Below are 24959 nucleotides of genomic sequence, written 5' to 3'. Positions count from 1 at the left end.
CTTGGACTCCCTAACTGTCTATTCCACAATATAGAAGAATGAAAGGCAATTTCACAGAAGTTTATAAAATCATGAATGGGATGGATAAAATGGATAGTCATAGTCTTTTCTCCAAAGATAGGGAATCTAAAACTAGAGTGCACAGATATAAGAGGGGAGCAATAAAAAATACCTGAGAGGGAACTTCTTTACACAAAGGGCAGTAAGAATCTGGAATGAGCTGCCAGAGGAAGTGGTCAAGACAAGTACAAATGCAATATTTAAAAGGCATGGAGGAGAAGGGCTTGAAGAATTCTGGGCTGAAAGTGGACAACTGGGACTAGCAGGGAGGATGCTATGGTCAGCATGGACCAGTTGGGCTGAAGTGCCTGTTTCCAAGCTGTATGTCTTTGATTCTATGACTTCCTGTCTAGTATACTGAAATGCTTACTATCCAAGATGAGTGCCGTATAAGCTGCAGATACATGAGTCTTGCCCCCAGAGTTGACTTCACATTTAAACTGTTAAACAATCATTTATATTCTCAGGTGATTTATTTTAATATTAGTTTTAAAATTTCAATTGGACATGCAATATGTAAAATCCATCCAAATACTATTTTGACATAAATGTTCCCATCTATACTAGCCCCATTTGGTCCATGCCAAATGAGCTCCTGCCGGTGTTATTGTTGTGGCCATGAGTGGTAACCAGGCCACAGAACTCAGAAAGCAACTACACTATTAGGACTTTTCTTTGATTCCAGTGACCTGAGCCAGTTAAAACATTTGGTAAAAAATAGTTCTAAACAAACTACAAGTTATTACAGAATTTCAAAATTATACTTTTATTTAAAACACACAAATTACCATCAACTAACTAAAAAAAAACAGTATTTAGGCACCACATCATCACTACAAACCTTTGCAACTAAAGGCAACTGGCATTTTTGTAGCTAGGACCTGCAGGCATATGGACGTTTGAACCAGCAATACAGAGAGAGATCATGAATACGTCAAGGTCCTAGTCAAGTATAACCTTAGGCTAACACAGAACTTGCCACATCAAAAAGAACCTTGGATGGATATTATTATGCCCCACTGGTAGATCTATCTTTGTTATCTTAATTCTGCTTTAAACAATGTACATTTGTTTATTAGTTATAAATTTATTATTAAAATCTTTCGGTTTTGATGCTAGGTGAGATGAAACATTCACATGCCTAAATAAATGTATTTCCAGTCAAGAAATATGACAACATCCAGGGCAATGAAGCATATAAATAAGATATTAGGGCAGTATGGTAGTGTAGTGATTATCACAACACTTTACAGTACGGGCAACCTGAGTTCAACGCCCGCCACTGCCTGTAAGGAGTATGTATGTTTTCCCCTGTGACCGCGTAGGTTTCCTCCAGGTGCTCCAGTTTCCTCCCACAGTCCAAAGACAGACTAGCTGGTAGTTAATTATCCCAAGATTAGGCCAAGATTAAATCTGGGGATTGCTGGGGGCATGGCTTGAAGGGCCTATTTCGCGCTGTCTCAATAAATAAATAAATATTTATAGAAGTGACCCCTAGTATCAGATCAACAAAATAGAGAGAGTACAGAGGAGATTTACTAGAATGTTACCTGGGTTTCAGCACCTAAGTTACAGAGAAAGGTTGAACAAGTTAGGTCTTTATTCTTTGGAGCGTAGAAGGTTGAGGGGTGACTTGATAGAGGTATAATTATGAGGGGGATAGATAGAGTTGATGTGGATAGGCTTTTTCCATTGAGAGTAGGGGAGATTCAAACAAGAGGACATGAGTTGAGAGTTAAGGGGCAAAAGTTTAGGGGTAACACGAGCGGGAACTTCTTTACTCAGAGAGTGGTAGCTGTGTGGAACGAGCTTCCAGTAGAAGTGGTAGAGGCAGGTTTGATTTTGTCATTTAAAAAAAATTGGATAGGTATATGGACAGGAAAGGAATAGAGGGTTATGGGCTGAGTGCAGGTAGGTGGGACTAGGTGAGAGTAGGTGTTCGGCACTGACCAGAAGGGCCGAGATGGCCTGTTTCCGTGCTGTAATTGGTATATGGTTATATGGTTATACATTAATTGATTTTATATTTTTAATAGTGGGCTGTCTGCGTATAGTAATTCAATCTATAAAAATGGTGCAAGGTTTTGTTATCAGTAATAGAAAAAGTCTTAAAACTGTACACCTCTGTAATCGTATTATACCGCAGAACATTTTTTGACAGCTACAAACCTTTTGACAGCATCTTTCTTCTGCCCATCAATACTGTTCCACCATTTTGAGAAGTACGAAATCTCAGACCAAATAAATTTCCTACGAGCATCTTCTTGTAGTTTAATCACCATGTTGTTCAGGATATGCTGAGTCTGATCTCTGTAGTAGTCATCAAATGTTTTCAGCCAACCTAAAAATAATTTTAACAATACAAATAAATTAAAATATTAAGTTCTACTCAATACCCTTCCAAGCATTTATAGAAACATAGAAAACCAACAGCAAAATACAGGCCCTTTGGCCCATAATGGTGTGCTGAACATGTACTTACTTTAGAAATTACCTAGGGTTACCCATAGCCCTCTATTTTTCTAAGCTCCATGTATCTATTCAGGAGTCTCTTAAAATACCCTATCATATCCATGTACTTTTATTTTTTGCAGTTGATAACCTACACAGATGGATTCACATTAGTTAGTCTTCCATGCCTTATTGCATATGAAACATTGTTTTTTGCACTGTATCAAAAGCAAGTTATTTTATTCCAGGTTAAATATAATCTTTTCCTACTGCATATTTTAGTCTCCTAAAGTAGGTACTTACTTTTCAAAGACTCTAAAAGGGTGAGGAAATTAATTTAACCCCACCTTCTAGGACACATGGAGGCTGATGAATGCATAATTGGGAGATTAAAAATCTAAAACCTGCAACTTGATGAACTTCCATCAAGTAACCTCCTCCACTGTTCCTATACAACCACATTGCGTTCCTGCTTTCATTTTAAGCAGAGCATGAGCTGCAGGAGCAGGTACAAATGTACTCTGAACAGGAAGAACACTACTTAAGGATTAAGCATCAACTTTATTCACCATATATATTTACATGTATCAGGAATTTACTGTGGTGTGTTGGTGCAACATGCAACAAAAAACAACATTCAACAATTATGAAGAATAAAGAATTATATAAAAGTGAAGTTAGAAGCACAAGTATGGAATAATATATGCATAAATACGAGCAAGTATTTACAATATAAACTGTATTATAAAAAGTGGTCCAAGGTTTTTACAGTGTAATGCAGTAATAAACAGAGGGAGGTGGGTGGGGGGAGGGACTAACAAGAATGGTTGATCAGATTAACTGTTGGAGAAAATAAACTTTTAAGATGGAGCGAAGTTTTAATAGCCCAATAGTGCTTTCCAGAAGGGAGCTTTAGGAAAAGTTAGTATACAGGGTGGATGGTGTCCGTAATGGATTTCCTTCCTGCTTCTTTGTCCTGGACACATACAAGTCCTGCAGTGATGGTAGACTGCAGCCAATGGCATCGTTTGCTGTCCTGACAGTTCACCGTAGTTTTCGTATACTGTGAGAGGATGCTGCTCCAAACCAGAGAGTAGTGGCTGATTTGAGAATGCTCCTATATTTAGCTACATCACATCAAATACCCACCTAATACAGATATTTCATGGCTTGGAAAAGCCCACGACTGGCCATACACAAGATAGTCAGATCTATCAGTTAAGAGGCTTTAAGTTAATCAAACTGATTGAGGACCAAGAGATAATAAGGCAGTTCCCTTCAACCCTTCAAGGAATGAGTTTCCTACCACTCATGATTAGTGCACCCATCTCCCACTCACTCCCCTGATGCAGAAATATACTTAAGATATCTATAGTTAAGATTTTGTCCTAGAAGCAAATACAGTATGCCGTCATTTGTACATGATGTATGCATTTGGAAATCTCATGCAATCTGCAAATATGTCCAAGAATATGCTTAAAAGTAAGCAAACCTACGTAAAATTTATTATTTTATATATCTTGAAACAAAAGGAAGTGTTTTGTTTCTAACATTTAAATATAACAGCAGTGCAGTTGTAAACTGAAAGATTTATGCATTTTTATATGAATGTATGCTGTACAATTTTTTTGAGCAATAGTCAGAGAATTGGCATATTCATTCACCATGGATGCCAGATGGGTGAGAAGTACACTGTACTTGAATTTCTACATTGCTCAACTACTAGGGCACATCACAATCATCCAGTATACTTAAACCCCATTTGCTACCATAATGGCAAACACACAGAAGACAATTTAAGCAATTCCTGGACACAACTACCTTACACTCTTGTCTTGTAAATTAACAATCTTCTCTCTCTTGCCCATTGCGCCTCAAACATCACACATCATCTGGGCCATGCCATCAATCACACTCACATAAGTCTCACATAGGCTGCTGGAAGTAAGTTTTTCATTAGCAGACTGATCAGAGATGTCCTTCAAAATGTTCATCCAATCCACGTTTAATTTATTCACTGCAGAGAAGACTATATTGTAACACTACTTAATTTCTTTTCATGGGACAAATGTGCAAACCCAGGAATCATTCTTGTGATCCTTTTTGCACTCCCTGTGTGCCAAATTAGAAGGTATATAATTAACTGGTGTGTTTCTTTTTCCCCTGAAAGGAGTGTTTGAGTGTTTGGAAAGGAAGAGATAAACAAAGATTTTGCATCTCCTGCAGCTACATGAGATGATAACATGAAAAGGGAACTAAGCATTAGTCACAATTAAAGAGTATAAAAGTCAGTCAGGGAACAGTCCCTTTAGAATGCTGAAAGGGGAAATGAATAGAAGATTTGTCTGATGGATGCATCATCTTGAAAGTGACAGTAATTAATGGAGGATGATCTGTTGAATAAGACAAGGAGGAGGTGAAGACAAAGGGACCTTTATGTGCTCAGAAGATTTCTTTCTAAATGAATAATTAAAAGCTAACACAAGTACAACAAAAGGCTAGGAAGTCAAACAATGTGTTGGCCTTTATTCCACAATGTTTTGAGTACAAGAGTAGAGACATTTTCTCAAGTTATAGGACCCCTTCTAGGACTGCATTTGCAACATTAGGTAGGGAAACCTGATTCCTGCACAAAGGGGGGCATTTTGGGAATGGCACAAGCATTCACCACATTGATTACTGAAATGGCATATTTGTTCTATGGGGAGAAATTAAGCAGGCTAGTTTCTATAATCTCTTGAACTTAGAATCTGATGCCAAATTTAGAATTATTGAGTGTGTGTCTTCAGGCTTCTGTACTTCTTCCTTGATGATAGCAATGAGAAGAGGGCATGTCCTGGGTGTGGCGAGGGTCCTTAATGATGGATGTTGCCTTTCTGAGGCATCGCCTTTTAAAGCTGTTCTGAATGCTGGGGAGGCTAGTGCCCATGGCGGAGCTGGCTGAGTTTTCAACTTTCTGCAGCTGTTTCCAATCCTGTGTAGTGGCCCCTCCATACCAGACAGTGATGCAGCCAGTTAGAATGCTCTGCACGATGCGTCTGAAGAAATTTACAACTGTGTTTGGTGACATACTAAATCTCCTCAAACTCCTAATGAAATATAGCTGCTGTCGTGCCTGCTTTGTAATTGCATCAATAAGTTGGGCTCAGAATAGATCTTCAGTGTTGTTGATACCCAAGAATTTGAAACTGCTCACCATTTCCACTTCTGTTTCTTCAATGAGGACTGATGTATGTTGGCTCAACACCTCCTTCCTGAAGTCCATAATTCTTTGGTCTTACTCATGTTGAATGCAAGGTTGTTGTTGTGACACCACTGAACCAACTGATTTATCACACTTCTGTACGCCTCCTTGTCACCATCAGAAGTTCTGCTAACAATAATTGTGTCTTTGGCAAATTTATAGATGGCACTTGAGCTGTGCCTAACCACACGGCTGTGGATGTAGAAAGAGTAGAGCAGTGGGCTAAGCATGTACCCTTGAGTTGCACCAGTGTTTATTGTCAGCAAGGAGATGTTATTTCTGATCCGCACAGCCTGTGGTCTCCTGGTGAGGAAGTTAAGAATCCAGTTGCAGAGGGAGGTACAGAGGCCCAGGTTTTGGAGCCTGTTAATTAGAACTGAGGGTATGATTGTGTTAAATGCCAAGCAGTAATCAATAAACAGCAGCCAGATGAAGGTCATCCTATTGTCCAGTTGGTCCAAGGCCAAGTGGCGAGTCAGTGAGATAGTAGATGAGTGGCACTGGATGATTTTTGTCAACGCAGCTCACCCTGCTCTTTTTGGGTACTGCTATGATTGTCGCTCTTTTGAAGCAGGTGGGAACCTCCGAATTCAGCAGAGTTTGAAGATATGCTTGAATATTCACGCCAGTTGGTTGGCACAGATTTTCAGAGCACTACCAGGTACACCATCAGGACTTGATGCCTTGCAAAGGTTCACTCTCTTGAAAGATGCTTTGAAACTGACTTCTGAGATAGAGGTCACAAGGTCACCAGATGCTGCAGGGTTTAGCACAGGTGTAGTTTTATTCTCATATTCAAAACATGCATAAAATGGTGTTGAGTTCATCTAGAAGTGAAACATCACAGCTATTCATGATATTAGGTTTTGCTTTGTAGAAATTAATGGTCTCCAAACCTTGCCAGAGCTCATGTGCATCCAATCCTGTCTCTAACCTCAATTGGAATTGTTTTTTCACTCTTAAGACAGCCTTCTGTACATTGTACCTGACTTCTTGTATAGTTCTGGATCACTGGTCTTGAACGCAACAGATATAGTCTTCAGCAGACAATGAACCTCCTGGTTCATCTGTGACTTTTGGTTTGGGTACATCTGGGATGTTCTCCAAGACACAAGTCTTGATGAAGTTGGTGACAACTGTGGTGCATTCATTCAGATTCGAAAATGAATTCCTGAATGTTATCCAGTTCACCAACTCAAAGCAGTCTTGCAAGTGTTCCTCTGCCTCCTTCGTGGTCCTCATCACTGAAGCTGTGGTCTTTAGACTCTGCCTATACGCTGGGATTAAAAATATAACCAGGTGATCAGACCTTTCAAATTGTTGATGTGTATTGGCATGAAAGCAATCTTGATGGTGGTGTAACAGTGGTCAAGTATGTTGGCTTCTCTAGTTCCACAGGTGATATGTTGGTGGTAGTTGCTCAGAGATTACCTCAAGCTGAGCCAGTTGAAATTCCCTGCAATTATAGGGAGGGTATCAGGATGCGCAGTTTCGTGCCTGCTGATCATGGAACTCAGCTCCTCCAGTACCTGCCTGAACACTGGCCTGAGGTGAAATGTACACCATTACCACAGTGATGGCAGAAAACTCCCTCAGCAGTTAAAAAAGACAACAAATGGCCGCTAGATGTTCTGGGTTGGGTGAGCAGGACTGAAATAGAACCACCACATACGTGCACAACAATGAGTTAATCATAAAGCATACACCACTTCCTCTGTCTTTAGAAGACTGAGTTGTCCTGCCTTTCTAGAGAATGGTAAAGCAATCGAGCTGCTGAACCTCGCCCGAAATGACAGGTGATAGCCATGTTTCTGTGAAGCAAAGTACACAGCAGTCCCTGATACCCCTGACGTACAGCTATCTAATTATCTTTTATTTACTTATTTGTGAATATTTTGTTTTATGTGTTGTGTATGATATATGTTTTGTGGGTGCAACATGGTCCAGAAGGACATGGTTTCATTTGGTTGTATACTGTATATGTACAGTCAGGTGACAATAAACTTGAACTTGTGACTCGAATAGTTCAATACTATCCAAAACAATGCAACCCACTAGTTTAGGACCCATCCACACCTTAACATTCTAAAGCTAAACTAATTGCTAATCAAACAAACAGTTTATCTTCTATGCAAACGTAATGAACTTATATTAGTGGGCATATTCTGAAAATCTACTGGAAATCATTACTTCATTTAAATTACTGAAGAATTCCAATAGCATCTATGCTAGGTCATCTTGTTCTAAAATCACTCTAATTATGCACTTTGACATTTACACTTTTCAGATAAGATTGCATAAAAATTATTCTTCCACAAGAAATCACAAAATCGTCATTATTTATAAAAGACTATTAAGAAACAATTGTTCCACAACACCACTGTGGTCTGAAGAAAAACTATAGTACCAGCAAATTTCACGCTTACCTCCAGCATTTGGTCCTGAACATTTAACATTATTTAAAATATAAATAAATGATAATTAACTTTGTGAAATGAACATTCTAGAAATCATTCAATAGCTTTACAAGTGCATGTCCATTAAAATGCCTGTTCCTCACCAGGATCATTGTGCGAATGGGGCACAACAAAGATCTGTAATGGCTCATCATTCCATTCGTGTTCATTGTATGTGATGTCAAAGCCCTGTTTCCAAACTCCTCCATCTGGGTTGTCAAAGGGTAGAATTTTATAGATATCCAGCATCTATGAGAGATCAGAAGTAATTAGATGCTGCTTAGAAAACCCAAATTACTCTACAATCCACAGGACTCACGATATAAAAACAATTTAACTTTACAAAGTAGATCTTACAAAACAAATTATATTAGAATAATTACAGCTGTCAGAAATATTAAAGAATATATACACTACTCTACAAAATGCAAACACACATATTGGAGAGATCACAGTATTTTTCATTTGCAACACATATAAAGATAAAATAGAGAAAATGGAGAAGGCAGAATAAATTTCAGTTTTATAAATCAAGAAACTGCGCATGCTGGGAATCTGAAACAACAATAAAATTGCAGCAACACTCAGCAGGTCAGGCAACAAATGTAGCATGAGAAATAGAGTTAATGTTTCTTGTCAGAGACCTTCAGCAGAAATGGGCAAGTTAACTCTTCTCTCTTTTCCACAGATGCTACCTTATCTCATGTTTCCAGATATTTGGTGTTTGTTTGAAATGTTAATTTTTTAGCACTTTTTTAAGAAACAATCTGCTATTTTCCCAACAAAACAGGGGAGTATGAAAAATACATAATTAATAACAAAATGAGAAGAATGTATAAAAATTCAAGGCCATCAGTTCCACTTTTAATCAGAAATTGCCTGATAAGCTTGGAACAATTAGATAACTTGCTAGTTTTTTTTTCTTATTGATTTTTGGGGAATGGTCATCATTGCAAGGCCAGCATTTATCACTCTTATAATCTTGAGAAAGTGGCAATCTTGAACGAACCAGAACTACTGAGGAATGTTGGTGGACAATTAGGCAAATGTTTGGAGTCTACATGTACAAAGGAAGGTGGCTACAGTTACTGGAGTGACTATACAGTATTCAGCTGGTCAATTAATTTTTAAATTGGAGTAAAACTACATTCAGCATGGTTGATAAATTGTACACTTCTACAAATCAAGGGAAAAATTATTTAAATTATTTTGGCTTTAAAGCTTACAAGGACACCAATGAGTCACAATGAAGAGACTTTGTAACATAATAAGCCTTCCTTATCAAAACAGTAAGTTAGTAGGTGTGATAAGCATAGTATAGCTATGGTCACATGGTTTAGATCCTTGCTGTTATCCTCAAGTTATTCTCTTTAATCAGCATACAAAATTCTCCTTCACTCCTCTTTGAAGTTGCCATTATTTAAAAGCTCTGAAGCCATTTTTATAAGTTAATGTATTGAGCAGTAAAGCCTTTCTAAAGCTGCAGCAAATTTTACCCTCAATTGCTACTTGATTTTATTTACCGTAGATTCCGGACTACAAAGCGCACCTGATTAAAAGCCGCTGGCACTAATTTTAGAAATAAAATCTGTTTTTTAAATGTACAGGCCGCACCGGATTTTAGGCCGCACCGAATTTCCGGCGGAACGGATTTTCGGCGCACTGGATTTCCGGCGGACCGGATTTTCGGCGGACTGGATTTTCGGCGGACCGGATTTTCGGCGGACCGGATTTTCGGCCGCTTGTAATATGAGATATTTACACAGAAAGATATTACACGTGTTGGGCTTCAAATTCTGCCCTGTGTTCGTTTTGGAAGAGAGACAACCAACACCGGATTACAGTGCAGCGTGGCTTTATTGCAGAACGCGTTTTGCCTTCCCCTTACATTCTGCTCTTATTTATACTCCTTTTTCCCCCAAACCAAACCCTCGCTACACATATTTGGTAAGGCTAAACTTTGTTATACCTACCGGTATTTGGTAACATCGGACACTTGTGTCCTTATTGGCCCGATACCATTCACACACGAGTTTTACTGTTTTTTTGTTTACTGAATCGCTAGCAGTTTCGGTGCAGCGGAATCCTCAGTTTCGCTCCCTCCCTCCCTCGTACTGCTGTCTAATATCACGTGAGCCATTCCTGACCTGAAGCGGCAGTCCCAAATTAAATCCTAACACACGTGAGGATTTTTTAAACTTTTAATTAAATCCGTATGGTAACATAAACAAATACATATTGCAAATGCTTTTTTTCAAACCGTGCCTGTAACACGGCTACTTTTAAAATACATACCTATCGGTAACACACAAATTACGTTGGGTATACTTTTTTACTGAACAGTGCATGAACAACATTCCAACATCTCCTAACGACTGGTTAAAAAATATATATATTCTGCAGCCTACCAGGAAAAGTTATTGATCGCCTTCTTCATCTTCCTCCTGCGCACTAAAACCATCAAAGTCCTCTTCTTCAGTGTCTGAATTGAACAACCTCAGGATCTCGTCACTCACTTCAGTCTCTTCGTTGTCGCTCTCACTTGAGCGCACGCGATCCTCTTCATCACGCAGCAGTCCAGCCTTTCGAAACCCGTTGGTGATGGTGGATGTTGTGACATGGCTCCAAGCATTTAGGATCCACTGGCAGACTTGAGTTAAAGATGCTCTTCGCATGTGGCCTGTTTTGGTAAAGGATTTCTCGCCGCTCGTCATCCAAGTCTCCCACTCAATGCGCAGTGCCACTTTAAATGCCCGGTTCACGCTGATGTCCAGTGGCTGCAAATACTTCGTGGTGCCCCCAGGAATCACAGCTGGAATTGAGTTTGTACTCTTGATGGCAGCTTTCACTGAATCTGTTATATGAGCCCTCATGCTGTCCATAACGAGCAACGCTTTTTTTATGTGAAAAAATCCCCCCGGTCGCTTGGCGTAGCACTCTCTGAGCCAATCCTTCATTAGACTCTCCATCATCCAACCTTTCTTATTGACTTTCACCATGATTTCTTTTGGGAATTTTTCCTTTGGCATTGTCAGCCGCTTAAAAATCACCATCGGTGGAAGCTTTAGTCCGGATGCTGTGCAGCTCAGAACACAAGTAAAATGCGTTCTCTCATGGCCACTTGTTTTCAGTATGATGGACGAGTCACCTTTTTTATTAACAGTCCGAGTGAGAGGCAGGTCAAACGTCAAAGGTACTTCATCCATATTTATGATTTCATCTGGCCCGATGGAATTCTCCGCTATCTTTGTTTGAGTGAATGTGCGGAAGTTAGCAAGTTTTTCCTCATGGTCGGGAGGGAGCTGCTGACAGAGAGTCGTGCGTACCCTGATGGACAGGCCTTTTCGTCTCATAAATCTAAAACACCACGATGGCCCACCTCTAAAATCTTCGATTTTCATTTTGGTGGCGATTGCTTTAGCCTTCAGTCTGATCTGTACGGTGGAAACACCGCGGCCGCCTGCTCTCTGTGTGTTAACCCAGTCTTCAAGAAAGTTTTCAAGTTCGGGCCATCTGCTGTGATTACCTCTGAAAGCTTTTGTCGTCTTTTTGCATTGATTCAGTTCTTCGCGCTGGCGTCTCCACCTTCTCACCATCGATTCATGTATGCCAAGATTACGCGCAGCAGCTCGATTTCCTTCTTCAACCGCCAGATTGATTGCCTTTAACTTAAAAGCTGCATCATATGCTTTTCTTCGAGTGTTTTCCATGTTGATGAGGGTGAGTACAAATGGCTGATTTACAATAATTTGTGAAGTGCGCGTGATTTATCGTACAATTTCATTGGACCTCTGTGAACTACTCATCAATTTTATTGGTCTACTGTTACGAGGCAAAATGTTTTGGCGGCATGGGAAAAAACCTTCTATTAGCCGCACCTTATTATTAGCCGCTATGTTCAATGCTGTTCAAAGCATGGGAAAAAAGTAGCGGCTTATAATCCGACATCTACGGTATGTTTGTATCTCCTACACATTTTCCCTGCAGAGGCTTTCCTTTAAAGAGAAACATTAAAATGATGAAATCCCAGCATTAATAAAATCTTTGAATGTTTTTGCCTTTATCTAATCAGCTTGCTGGGTTTAGCACACACATAATTCTTTTGCAGTCAGTCAAGGCAGATACATATTTGGCTCTGAAGTACTTGAAATATTTCATTTCTGGTTCAGTCAAGCAGAATGTTACTTACTTGTATGTTTGATGCTTCTGTGTAAACCTTTGAGGCAAACTGGCAATCTTCTGGTTCAATGGGAATAACAACGGGTACCCCAAAGAATTCAGAGGCTAATCTTTGACTTGAATTTGAGGCTGCAATGCTCACTGGACCATCTTTCACAGATTTACTCAAATTAATAACCGAATCTCTGATATTTGAAATTATTTCATTGTTTTCAGCTAACAGCTGTTCTAGGTGGTCAATTTTTTCATGTAAAATTGAAAGCTGTCCCTGCAACAGATAAATGTTGTCAATAAGTACATTCCTCACAATGTAACAGTAGACAGTATCACTTGAAACAAGTCAGAGCAACACAAATTATTTTATTTCTCTCTGTTTCCTCATTTCTTAATAATCACTTATTTTACATTCTGCCTATTGTTTCATGAACATCAATAAATTTCTGCCAATCTCCTGTATGGTGTTAAGGTTCTTGGCTTTGAAGATGGGACAATTATTTAATTTAAATATTAGATTAATTGTTACCTTAATACTCTCTCCTATTAATATTGTGTAATTATAACCAGAAAAAGCAGCTGACTTACTATTTGTAATTGATTTTAACCTGTTTCTATTCTCCAAAAAGATTTCAAATATTTTTTTACCTTCAGTGCTAGCCTATTAAACATGGGTCTTGCTGCATTGCAACCAACCAGTAAGACAATATCTATGGCATAGGAAACAAAATTGATAATTGACATTTCAAAATGAAAATTCTCATTAGGATGAGCTAAACCATTCCATCAGTTTCTTCCGCCATAAATGCTACATAACTAGCTTAAAATTCTCAGTATATTTGGCACTTTAAAAAAAATTCTGATATCAAGCTCTCCACTTCTCAATTTCAAGCAGAAATGAAAGTAACTTCTCTTATTCAAATTATTTTGTCTTTATACATTTGCAGTTTTATAAAATAATTTCAATTATTAATGTTTTTTGTTATCTTCTGACAATCAAGCCCTCATAGAACATAGAATAGTACAGCACATTACAGGCCCTTCGGCCCACAATGTTGTGCTGACCCTCAAACCCTGCCTCCCATATAACCCCCCACCTTAAGCCCTCACATCTCTCAACCCATTTAGATCATTGTGTGAACTTGTGTTCAGGTTTTCTTCTTCAGATGAAAAAACATTATAACAACATTCACTGGCTCTTAATTCCTCTTAAACATAAGCAAACAAAACATTCATAGACTGTTAGCCATGTTTAAAATTATGATTAGGTTAGGCCACAAAATGGTAATCCACTTGGGGAAGCAAGTACCTCAGCCAACATCCTAAATTAGTACTTAACATCTTTCTTTTTTAAGGAAGAAAATGTTGCACAGCAAGATATGGAGGATGCTCTAAATGCACTAAAAATTGTTGGAGGAGACCTAAAAAAGACTGACAGATCTTAAAATAGATATTATCACCTGGTCCAGAACAGATACATTATAATTTGATGAGAGAAGGGAGGAAATTCAGAGTTCCTAGCTATATCCCAAGCATATAAATATTCAGTGGTGGTACCCAGGAACTAAAAGATTAGAAATATTACTCTCTTATTCAAAAAGGTCAATCAACTTATCCTCACTGGTGGGCTAAGTTTTAGAAACTATAATCAAGAACAGAATTAGCAATCACTGGGATAAGTATGGATTAATCTGTAAAAACTAACATGGTTTGTTAAAGGCAAACAATTCCAACTAACTTCCCTAGGTTTCTTAGTGAAGCGGCAAGGCACAGAATATATCATCAGAAAAACTTGGCTTAGTTGCACAGTTAACAACTAAATATCCTAAATCCTGAAGGACAGTTTCCCTAAACTGGACCTGTGTTCAATGGCAAAAATTATCAACAAAAGGGAGAGAAACATCTTGACCACTTGAATTGTTTTGATTTAAAATACAGAAATGCCCACTGCACAGCCCATGTCAATACTGTTCGTCAACACAAAAGATATTGTCCATCATGTTGTCTCAAACCCATGCCATGTTAACAGATCTAAGCAATTCAAAACTAGGCATTCATAAGGTACAGGGTAGCATCTGTAAGTAAACTGTATTCAACCTAAATCTGTAACTTTATGGTCCTATTTTTTATATTCTTGCCTCTGACTGTTATTAATCCAGGGAATCAACCTTGACTCAATTTCACAGGTTAATCAAGATGCTCCGATCAGCACCAGACATACTAAAACTGGATGCCAACTTGATTAAACCACATGATGAACTCCCTTCATGCTATGCAAGAAAAGCAGCTTACAAAGCAGTTCCACAACAAACTGAAATCAAAGAGGTCCCGTGGGATCCAGTTGTAATAGCATTCAACCATTAAACAGATTAGGCAGCTCAATAAACATCCGCATCCTCAGTGATAAATCCAGAAAACACATTCAACATATTAGAAGAAACAAATCATCTTCAGGCAGCTGAGTACATAAACTATTTCAACTTCTGTCCAAGTTCCTCATTATCACAGAACCTATTCTTCAGCCACATGGTGTCTAGAAATAGCTATACCACAATAACAATGAACCCTGACAACTCCGCAGTTGTAATACTGGACTCTTTAAGATTCAGAAGCTAGTCATGCTAAAACCCTAACAGGAAACAGACATTACTGCGTTTTCCTAGTTGGCAGTTCGCTACAAGCAGTGTGATATGAGGACCAGTGCTAGAAGCTCTTTTATAGCTTGTTTAAATGAGTTAGATTAAGGCAGTGAAGATATGGTTGCTAAATTTACCGAGGTAAAAAGTAAGATATGCAAAGGACATCAGGAGATTACATAAGGATATGTAGACCGGTCTAGTGAGTTGGCAAAGATCTTGGAAATGTTGTATAATGGAGGAAGATGTGGAATGGCCCACTTTAGCAGCAAACATTTTATAAAACATATTATTTAAATCAAGAATCTAAGGAGTTTATACATTCTCTCTGGATGGTCCCATTTCCTCCCACAGTCTAAAGACATAATGGTTGGTAGGTTAATCGGTCATTGTAAATTGTCCCATGATTAGGCTAGGGTTAAATCAAGGGTTGCTGGGCGACGCAGTTTGAAGGGCTTAGTCCACGCTATATCTCAATAAATAAATAAATGCTGGAAGTGCCTAGTGTCAGAATATACGAGTGCCCATATATAATGGGATGAGAAAGAATATCTTCTCTTGATGAGTTGTTGGTCTTTGAATATCCATGCCCCAAAAAGCTGTAGAGACTGAAACTTCAGGTATATTCAAAGCTAAGACAGACTTGTAATCAATAAGGCTACTGGAGACATTGTGGCGAGAAGACTGGGGGAATGAGGCTTGAGCCGATGATTGACTTCCTTTGTTCACCAATTAAAGCGAAGAGGAAGTTTGAAACATTGAGGCGAATGTGGAAGGTGAGCATTGGCTGCCTGTCCTTTGGTCACTGGTGGGATTGTTCTGCTGCCAGAAAGGGAAGAACCTGCCGCTGTGCCTGGAGAATGTTACCCAGGTTTTCTGCGCTTGGATATGGACTTGGACTAAGGACTCTTTTTTCCCCAGTCTTATGTTCTGTGTTTTTCATCTGATTTTTTTCATATTTTTGTGCGGGGGAAGGGGATTTGGTGGTTGATGTGCTGGTTCCATTTTTGTTCATTTTTTTGTGCGGGGCAAGGGGATTTGGCGGTCGATGTGCCTTTTTTGTGCGGGGAGGGGAGATTTGGTGGTTGACGATCATGCTGTCTTTCTTTACTTTCTTGATTCATGGATATGTGGAGAAGAATTTCAGAGCTGTATATTTTGATAATAAATTAACCCTTGAGCCTTTGGAGAGAGTGGAAAAGTCGACACGAGGAAATGGGGCTGGCACTGGGCTGCAAAGCTTGGTCCCATGCTGCATGACTGTATGATAAATTTACTGATGATTACCAAAAATTGTGGTATGATCATAAGGCCGGAATTTATTGTCTATTCCATTCCAACAGGGCCACATTTGAGAAGGCAGTTCAGAGTCAAACATATTTGTGGGTCTAGAGTTATATATAGACAGACAAGGATGGGAATTTTTCTTCCCTTAAAGTTAATTAATGAACCAGATGCGTTTTCTCTTAATGACTATCGAGTAGTTTTATCATCACCATTATTGATAGTGACATTTCATTTGAAACTTATTAAAATGGTTGAATTTAAATTCTGTTGCCTTGACGTCGCACGTGATGAAGACCATGGAGCGGCTGATAATACAGAATCTGAGGCCACAAACCAGGCACGCCCAGGATCCTCTTCAGTTTGCGTATAAGGAGAAGGTGGGAGTGGAGGATGTTATCACGTATTTGCTGCACAAATCACTCTCTCACCTAGATGGGGTCAGTTGTGCTGTGAGGATTACATTCCTTGACTTCTCTAGTGCCTTTAACACCATCCAGCCCAAGATCTTAAGGCACAAACTAACGGAGATGGGAGTAGACTCTCACATGGTGGATTGGATAGTGGACTACTTGACAGATAGACCGCAATACGTGCGGTTGGGAGACTGTAGGTCTGACACGGTGGTCAGCAGCACAGGAGCGCCGCAGGGAACCATACTCTCTCCGGTCCTGTTCACCCTGTACACATCAGACTTCCAATATAACTCGGAGTCCTGCCATGTGCAGAAGTTCGCTGATGACACGGCCATAGTGGGGTGTGTCAGGAATGGACAGGAGGAGGAGTATAGGAAACTGATACAGGACTTTGTGATATGGTGCAACTCAAACTACCTGCGTCTCAATATCACCAAGACCAAGGAGATGGTGGTGGACTTTAGGAGATCTAGGCCTCATATGGAGCCAGTGATCATTAATGGAGAATGTGTGGAGCAGGTTAAGACCTACAAGTATCTGGGAGTACAGTTAGACGAGAAGCTAGACTGGACTGCCTACACAGATGCCTTGTGCAGGAAGGCACAGAGTCGACTGTACTTCCTTAGAAGGTTGGCGTCATTCAATGTCTGTAGTGAGATGCTGAAGATGTTCTATAGGTCTGTTGTGGAGAGCGCCCTCTTCTTTGTGGTGGCGTGTTGGGGAGGAAGCATTAAGAAGAGGGACGCCTCACGTCTTAATAAGCTGGTAAGGAAGGCGGGCTCTGTCGTGGGCAAAGTACTGGAGAGTTTAACATCGGTAGCTGAGCGAAGGGCGCTGAGTAGGCTACGGTCATTTATGGAAAACTCTGAACATCCTCTACATAGCACCATCCAGAGACAGAGAAGCAGTTTCAGCGACAGGTTACTATCGATGCAATGCTCCTCAGACAGGATGAAGAGGTCAATACTCCCCAATGCCATTAGGCTTTACAATTCAACCGACAGGACTTAAGAACTTTTTAAAAGCTATTATTAATGCTTTTTGAGATAGTGATTTAGATGCATATCATATTTTTTACTGAGTTAAGTATTGTATGTAATTAGTTTTGCTACAACAAGTGTATGGGACATTGGAAAAAAGTTGAATTTCCCCATGGGGATGAATAAAGTATCTATCTATCTATCTATCTATCTATCTATCCATCTATCTTTTCTCTTAATGACTATCGAGTAGTTTTATCATCACCATTATTGATAGTGACATTTCATTTGAAACTTATTTAAATGGTTGAATTTAAATTCTCCAGCTGTAATGGCAAATTTTGAAATTATATCTCTAAATTAATTTAATAGTCCTTACCTTTTTAAACACAGAGCAACTAACTTCGGATCAGCCTACATGCTTTTTGATTGCTACTTCAGGGAACAAAAAAAATCTCTGCTCTCCCATCCCTCTCCCCCACAAACACACAAGTACTTATTTTCACAAAGCTAGAGGAGGAGTGGGAAAGCTTAAATGGTAAATTCAGTACTGTAATTTAGCTGTGTATCTGCTACTCCTCTGGGCTATTTTGTCTAAGTGATGATGAGCCATCAGCCTCATTGTTAGTTTGAAAACAAAATCAGACCCAATAGCCTGTCTTTTTTTTAATATACAGTCATTAATGATCTACAAGTTCCAATAAGTTCTTATATCGAAGATTTTCAGCACTGGTCAGGAGACTGCAGTCTTCGATTTTTAAAATTAGATCATGCCCTTTTCTCAGTGCTGCCATCAGGTTGAAGGTACCCATCAGGTTCAAGAGCCGTTACTACCCCTCAACCATCAGGCTCTTGAAGAAAAAAGGATAACTACACTGATTCTATTTCTGGTGTTCCCACAACCGATGATCTCACTTTAAGGACTCATTTCATGCTCTTGTTACTTATTGCTATTTACGTATATTTGCATTTGCACAGTTTGTTGTCTTCTATGCTCTAGCTCTTTCATTGATCCTATTTAAGTTACTGTTCTATAGATTTGCTGAGTACACCCACAGGAAAAGAATCTCAGGATGCATTTGGTGACATGTATGTATTCTGGTAATACTTTATACTTTGAATTTTTAGGTGCAGTTTGAGCAACTGACAGACATATTTACAATTTAAGTTTAAATGACACAACACTAACTTGGTCTCTTAAAAGAATACAGAAGTCTCTCTTGCACTTCTGTCCTACAAATCTGCAGGGAAAAGGGGGACAAATATACCCAACATAACCCTCATCTTGATGACTACCTTTGAGTGTGTTGTCTAAAATTATGCACAGATCTTGGTGATGGAAACCACAAAAGAGGGCACTAGCTAAAATTCTATTTGTTCCTTGGAGTTACAAAAAAAGACCTGGTTATACTGTCACAGAACACTGCTTTGGAATTGGAATTTTGTAGCTTGCAATGAGTCACCACAATCCAACACCATCTCTTGCATAACTTTCATCTGTGCCCTGAAGAACACTTTGTACAGAAGAACCTGTTTGGGCAGATTATTGAATAAATGACCTGAGATCTGAGATCAAAATGTCCTAAAAGCCTTACAGGAAAATGGAACAGTTTTAGTTGACCTTTTGGTTGGCTGCCTATGCTAAGGACCAATTCTCGGCAAAATTCCTCATCACTAGTGATGCACCATCAATAACTCTCTCTGAGACGTAAAGGCGAGATTTCGGCTTTTATTGACTGGAAGAAGGAATAAGCAGTGGCTGACCACCATACTACATCCTGGAGAATGAGGGCCGGGCTCAGGCCTCAATCGCCTTTATACCAGGGTCTGTGGGAGGAGCCACAGGAGCAGTCAGCAGGGGGCGTGTCCAGACAGGTATATGTACGTAGTTCACCACAACTAGAAATCTCTAACAATCATCAGGAGATTTTTTGGCAGCTACTGAGAAAGAGTCACTCTATCAGTTCTGTAGTTATTGCTCAGTGCCACTACACACTGGCCTGCACTGGAGATATGATCCTCATCCATTTCCTTCACTCAACTGGAAAATTTGGAACTGCCATTCAACTTTGTATTTACTCCTCCTCTGTGTCTTTTTCTCTAAATAAAGGTGGTCTCAAAAAAGAGATGAGTGGTCTTCATCCCAAACAGATACATAAAACTGGACTTGGGGCTTGTAAATACAAACATATGGTGATATAAATGTCACCTCCAGCAGAAGGATCTGAAACTTGGTGAAAGATTACCAAGATTTTTGTCTGCCTGAAACCCAGTGAAGACAGCACCAATAACCAAAGGCTGCAAACTGACATCCTCCAGCATCAAAGACTGTGCTGATGAATACCCTGAAATTTGGTGCAGCCACTTACAAATGTCCCACGGGGGAAAGTTCACCGTTTAAGACCCTCCCACCCTTATATACTAAAAAAGTACAAATCTACATTTTTTTTAAAAAGCATGCATTTCAAGAAATGTAAAGGTTAAATGGTCATGCTAGCAAAATGGTGTTTTTATTTTAAAAAACTAATTAAATATTGTGTATTTACATATTTGCAAAATTTATGAAGGTATATTTGAATAAAAGCAAAGTCTGGACAGAAGAAACACTCCATTTGTCCTGTGAGCCATTCCTGTTGCTATCTACGGGCTCTTCTGGAAAGTTCATGTTAGAAAGAGTTTTGGAAAAGTATTACTTTTACTGTTGACATTCATGTTCTTGTCGTACAGTTACATTCAGGTATTTAATTAGGAATGTATAATGAACAAGTTTATATCACAAGCAACATACACAAAATGCTGGGAGGAACTCACAGAGTTTACAATGTAACTTTACAAGTGCCACAAACGCTTTGGGGGATTTTGATTTTTCAAACATCAATAATAAAAGTACGGTTAAGATTTTTTGGGCTTGAGAAAATCTCGTCTGAAAATTGAGGCTGAACCTCACAAAATGATTAAAACTAGGAGCCATTGGCATTAAGTAAAAGAAAGTAGACTTAATTTCTACTCGTGAGTTAACTTATGCGAGATCAATTGAAGTCATCGTAAAGGGCGAGTGTACGCCGCGGCCTGCCGCAGTCTTAGATCATAGTGAAAGCATTCGATAGTTAAGTCTCGCTAGAGATTTAACAACACTTACCTTGGGAAATGTCACCCCTTTCTTTAGGCTCTTTGGGCGATCGAACTGAACATGGTCGAGCATTAAGTACAAGGAAAAGATCACCACGCAGAAGATGGCACTTCCAAATATAGTGAATTGCCTACTGAGTTTCATTTCTACCTTTTTTTTCACATTAAAAAGCAAAATCGCGCTTGGAATCTGCTCAATATTTTAAAGGTTCCAAAAAAACCCGTTAAAAGTTCGTTCTGAAAACGTAGGGAGTTGGACCATTAGACAAAACAGAATTAAACGTTTTCCTCTCGCATGCATCGAGTGGCAGAACAGAGCGGAAATCCCAAATTGTTTTTTTTCAAACACGTCCCCTCATTTAAATGAAAAGTCACGAGATAAAACTATTGCCAAAATCTTCCTCAACTAGTCGTAGGGTCAGTGGTATCAGTCCTTCTACATATCCCGGTAAAATAAAATTTCTTCGACAGGAAAAAGGGGTCCAGGAGCTAAACAAGTTGTGTTGTCGTTAGAAACCAGGCGAAGAACAACCCGTATTTCCCAACTCAGCGCAGTCGAAGTAGGCGGTATAAACACAGGATGATCACAAGTTATTATTGTTTATTTATTTACTCGTCTTTGTGCAGCTCTCCTCTACAGTAGTTAACATTCAAAACTGCCAAACCATAAACCGCTGGTGTGAAATCTCCGTAAATTAAGTATCAGTTGTCTGGTTCTGCCATTCCGAAAACAACAGAGTAATCTCGCCGAACTATGCTCCACAAGTATTTTTTTGTTATAGATCCTTTTACCTAAACTCTCGAGAGTTATCGGTTAAACTGCATCTACTGGTTGCTGTGGGAAAATTAACAATAATGTGTAGGACTGTTTGATCGGGCGACCTTTTTGCTTACGTTCTGTCCCTCAAATAAATTCAACACAGGAGAACAGTCCTTTACCCTAGAAATCTTCTTCCTTTATCAATGGAAGGTCACATTCAATCCCATGCAGAACACATCCGACTTCCTGATGCATTAAGTATTCACAATTTTACAAAAATCAATACACACTGGATGCATAGCTGTGTATGTATAGCTTTATTTATTCAATGTGAGTTCCCTTGCTGGTGAGCGTATACAAAACATCCACGCCTTCGGCCGATTCTGGTGAGCACGGAGACGTCAAGCACAGTAGCTTCCGCCATTCGGAACCAGGGTTTTCATGTTGCCCTTCTCTCCCTCCGTCGAAACTGGCTCGACCTCAACCGTCAGCTGCTCGCCAACATTTTTCCCCCAAAAAGGTCCTCGATGGATAACGTCAATTACACATAAGGACACCTTTTAACATGATATCCTCCGCACAGCGCTCCAGTCAACCAGAAACGCCACCTGTTTTTTTTTCTCACAGATATGATAAAATAACGCCCGCTTCCATCGGAGTCGGCCGCACGCCGCCGGCGGAAGCGCGCGCTGCTGACGTGGCCTCGCGCGCGGCGGCCGTTCGCTTCCCTCCGTGTGGCGGGGTCGGGGTGAGCCGGAGCGGGAGGGTGGCGGCGGCGGCGGCGGCGGCGGCGGATTGAGCCTGCTGTTAGACCGAGGGGGAGGTGGTGGTATTGGCTGATAGATGTTGTCCAGAGGGAGGCGAACGGCAGGTTTCTGGGGAAACTGCAAAGCAAGCAGCCGATTGAGCTGCAGCAGCTTATAGTCCGGTGATGCAGACCCTAGACATGGTTTAAATAGAAGAAGGAAGGAAGAGTTTAAGGTTTTGTTGAGTGTTGAATGTGCACCTCTTTCCGATATCAATCTAATTGGGCCAGGGATTTGGAAAAAAAGGGCATTAGGAGATAATGGTGCAAGACCTTTAAGTGATGGGCAATCTATGTAAAGATAGTAAGCAATGTGAGAATGTTTTGGGGCTGAGAGAATGAAGAACAAGAACACCAAGGAAGTAACATCACTATTTGAACAATAGCTTTGGGGAGTAAACTCTGGGGATGTATCCATAGATCAAGTTAAAAATAATTTAGTTGTGGTAAAAGTTCTGGGCACTAAATGTTTAAAATGTTTTGTGATGCGTGGAGAGCACATAGCTTATCTGTGTTGGTTAATTTTAATCAAAACATTTTATTTGAAAATTAATAAAAAGATTTAGAAAGAAAAATTTAATCAAAACATGTTGCAGGATAGGGTTAATTTAGGTTATATGTTACAAGGCTTGAGACTATGTTCTGCCCCCTCTGAGATGTTTTCACTACCAGAAGTTTGTTCACTTAGTTGTGTGTAAGGGTAAAAAGTGGTGTGGTAGAAGAGCATGATTATGGCAATTGTGGAGAAGGTGTTAGGCTAAATTGTAACAACTGTGGAGGAGAACATAGCTTTGCTTATGCAGGGTGTCCTGTACATAAAAAAGCTGTGGAAGTGTAATGTGTTTGGATGGAAATAGGCATATCATGTCCAGAGGCTCTGCAGAAAGTACAAAAGACTGTGTCAATGGGTCCTATTAACATCCATAATATGGATAATTTAAAGAATGTATGATTATATAAGAAAGGATTCTGTGATTGTTGATAACTAAAGTTTGTCATGTTTTTGGCAGATGTGTGTATTCTACAGCACAAACTAAAAGGACATTAAAAAATTATATTAAAAGCTGCAGAAGAACATCTTGAGATAAAAGACTTAACTCTAGAAGTTACAAGGAGTAAATAATGTTCCAACTTCAAAGGAGGATTGTTAATAGTTTGTCTATTCTTACAATGGAGTAGTAGAAGCCTGTAAACTAATGATCAAGAGTTTAAGAAACATTGAAGATTTACCAAATAAACCTGAACTTATATGCATACAAGAAACCTGGTTGAAATCTTGTCTAAATTTTAAGGTACAAGGTTATGTTGATATAATATGCAATTGGAAAATGGGTAATGGAGAAGGAGTGGCCACTTTTGTCAAAAATGGGATAGCACTGGGGAAAAGCAGTTCTTTGATCTTCTCATTACTTTTCTAACTATAGCTTGAGCTCTTTTATATTGTATGAATGATGGACTGTTTAACTTTCCTAGAAGCTTTACTATGAACCTTCACAGCTCTTTTACAGTCATCTATCAACCAGGAAACAGCTTTCCTTTTATTATTTCCCAATGATATGGAAGTTGATTCCTTAGCTATTGAGTTAAATACAGAATACAAGATATTATTATTCAGCTCAATATCCTCCAAAACAAAATGGTCAGGAAATCTACTTTTCACAAAAAAATCATCAGGTATTTCCCAATCTGCCTTTTTAAAATTCATCTGGGAATATGAGAACCTCTCCTCTGGTACACATAGCATTGATATTCTTAAGGCCCAATTTGATAAAGCATCAGTGGTTTTCAGTTTTCTTTGAGAGAAAGCTTATGATATGAAATGGACACAAAAATTGCTGATTAAAGTGGAAAAGGGGAGAATGTTCAGTTGGATTCAAGATTTTTTGTGATAGAAAGATACAGATTAAGGTGGGTAACAACGTTCTCTAAGGATTATGAGATAGATAATTGAACTCCACAGGGGAATGTGCGTAGCCCACTCCTTTTTAATATTATGATTAATTATATTTTCTTAAGTGTTAGCTCAGACATTTCCTGAGCTCTTGATGGCATAGTGTAGAAGACAGGCAAGAATATAAATTATACAGTTGGGAAAATGCAGGCAGGCTATTAATGAAGTAGAGTAGTGTGGATGTCAGTGAGAATTTACATTTCTGTTGCAAAGATTCAAATTACTTGGTTTTCTAAAAGAAACATTACACAGACAATTGATCTCAAGTTGTATGGTAAATCTCTTAAACAAGAGTCAGTAGTAAAGTTTCTAAGATGGACACAAGGCTGACATGGAAGGTGCACGTGAATAAAATTTTAGAGAAATGTTTAAAAATAAACCCTAATGTGCTCTGGTGCTTAGTTGGGTGTGATTGGGCTGTGAGTAGGAGGTTACTTAAGCAAATGTATATTGCTTTAATCAGATCTGTCTTTGCTTATGGGTCAGACGCAGCAGTGCTCCTCGAGCCCCAAAATAAAGTTCAAGCTCAAGCATTGATAGATTATGTTGTAGTGCTGTTAGATCATCTCCAATTTTGGCATTACTAGTAAAAATGGGTAAAGTACTTTCACATC

The 24959-nt window shown here is 39.3% G+C and overlaps 1 protein-coding gene across 1 annotated transcript in view; it reads right to left on the bottom strand.

Moving 5' to 3' along the window:
• Nucleotides 1–22416, bottom strand: part of man2a1 (mannosidase, alpha, class 2A, member 1) — a 111549-nt gene extending 89133 nt beyond the window's left edge. The window contains exons 1-4 of the mRNA XM_073068199.1: nt 20840–22416; nt 12401–12658; nt 8316–8460; nt 2230–2401 (exon numbers count right to left, since the gene is read on the bottom strand). Coding sequence (XP_072924300.1) covers nt 2230–2401; nt 8316–8460; nt 12401–12658; nt 20840–20974 — 710 coding nt within the window. The 5' untranslated portion in view covers nt 20975–22416. The remainder of the gene's footprint in view (nt 1–2229; nt 2402–8315; nt 8461–12400; nt 12659–20839) is intronic.
• Between the last annotated feature and the right edge of the window lie 2543 nt (nt 22417–24959).

The sequence above is a fragment of the Hemitrygon akajei genome, chromosome 2 (genome assembly GCF_048418815.1).
Source record: "Hemitrygon akajei chromosome 2, sHemAka1.3, whole genome shotgun sequence".
Taxonomy (NCBI): domain Eukaryota; kingdom Metazoa; phylum Chordata; class Chondrichthyes; order Myliobatiformes; family Dasyatidae; genus Hemitrygon; species Hemitrygon akajei.
This window is presented reverse-complemented; position numbering and strand designations above follow the sequence as displayed.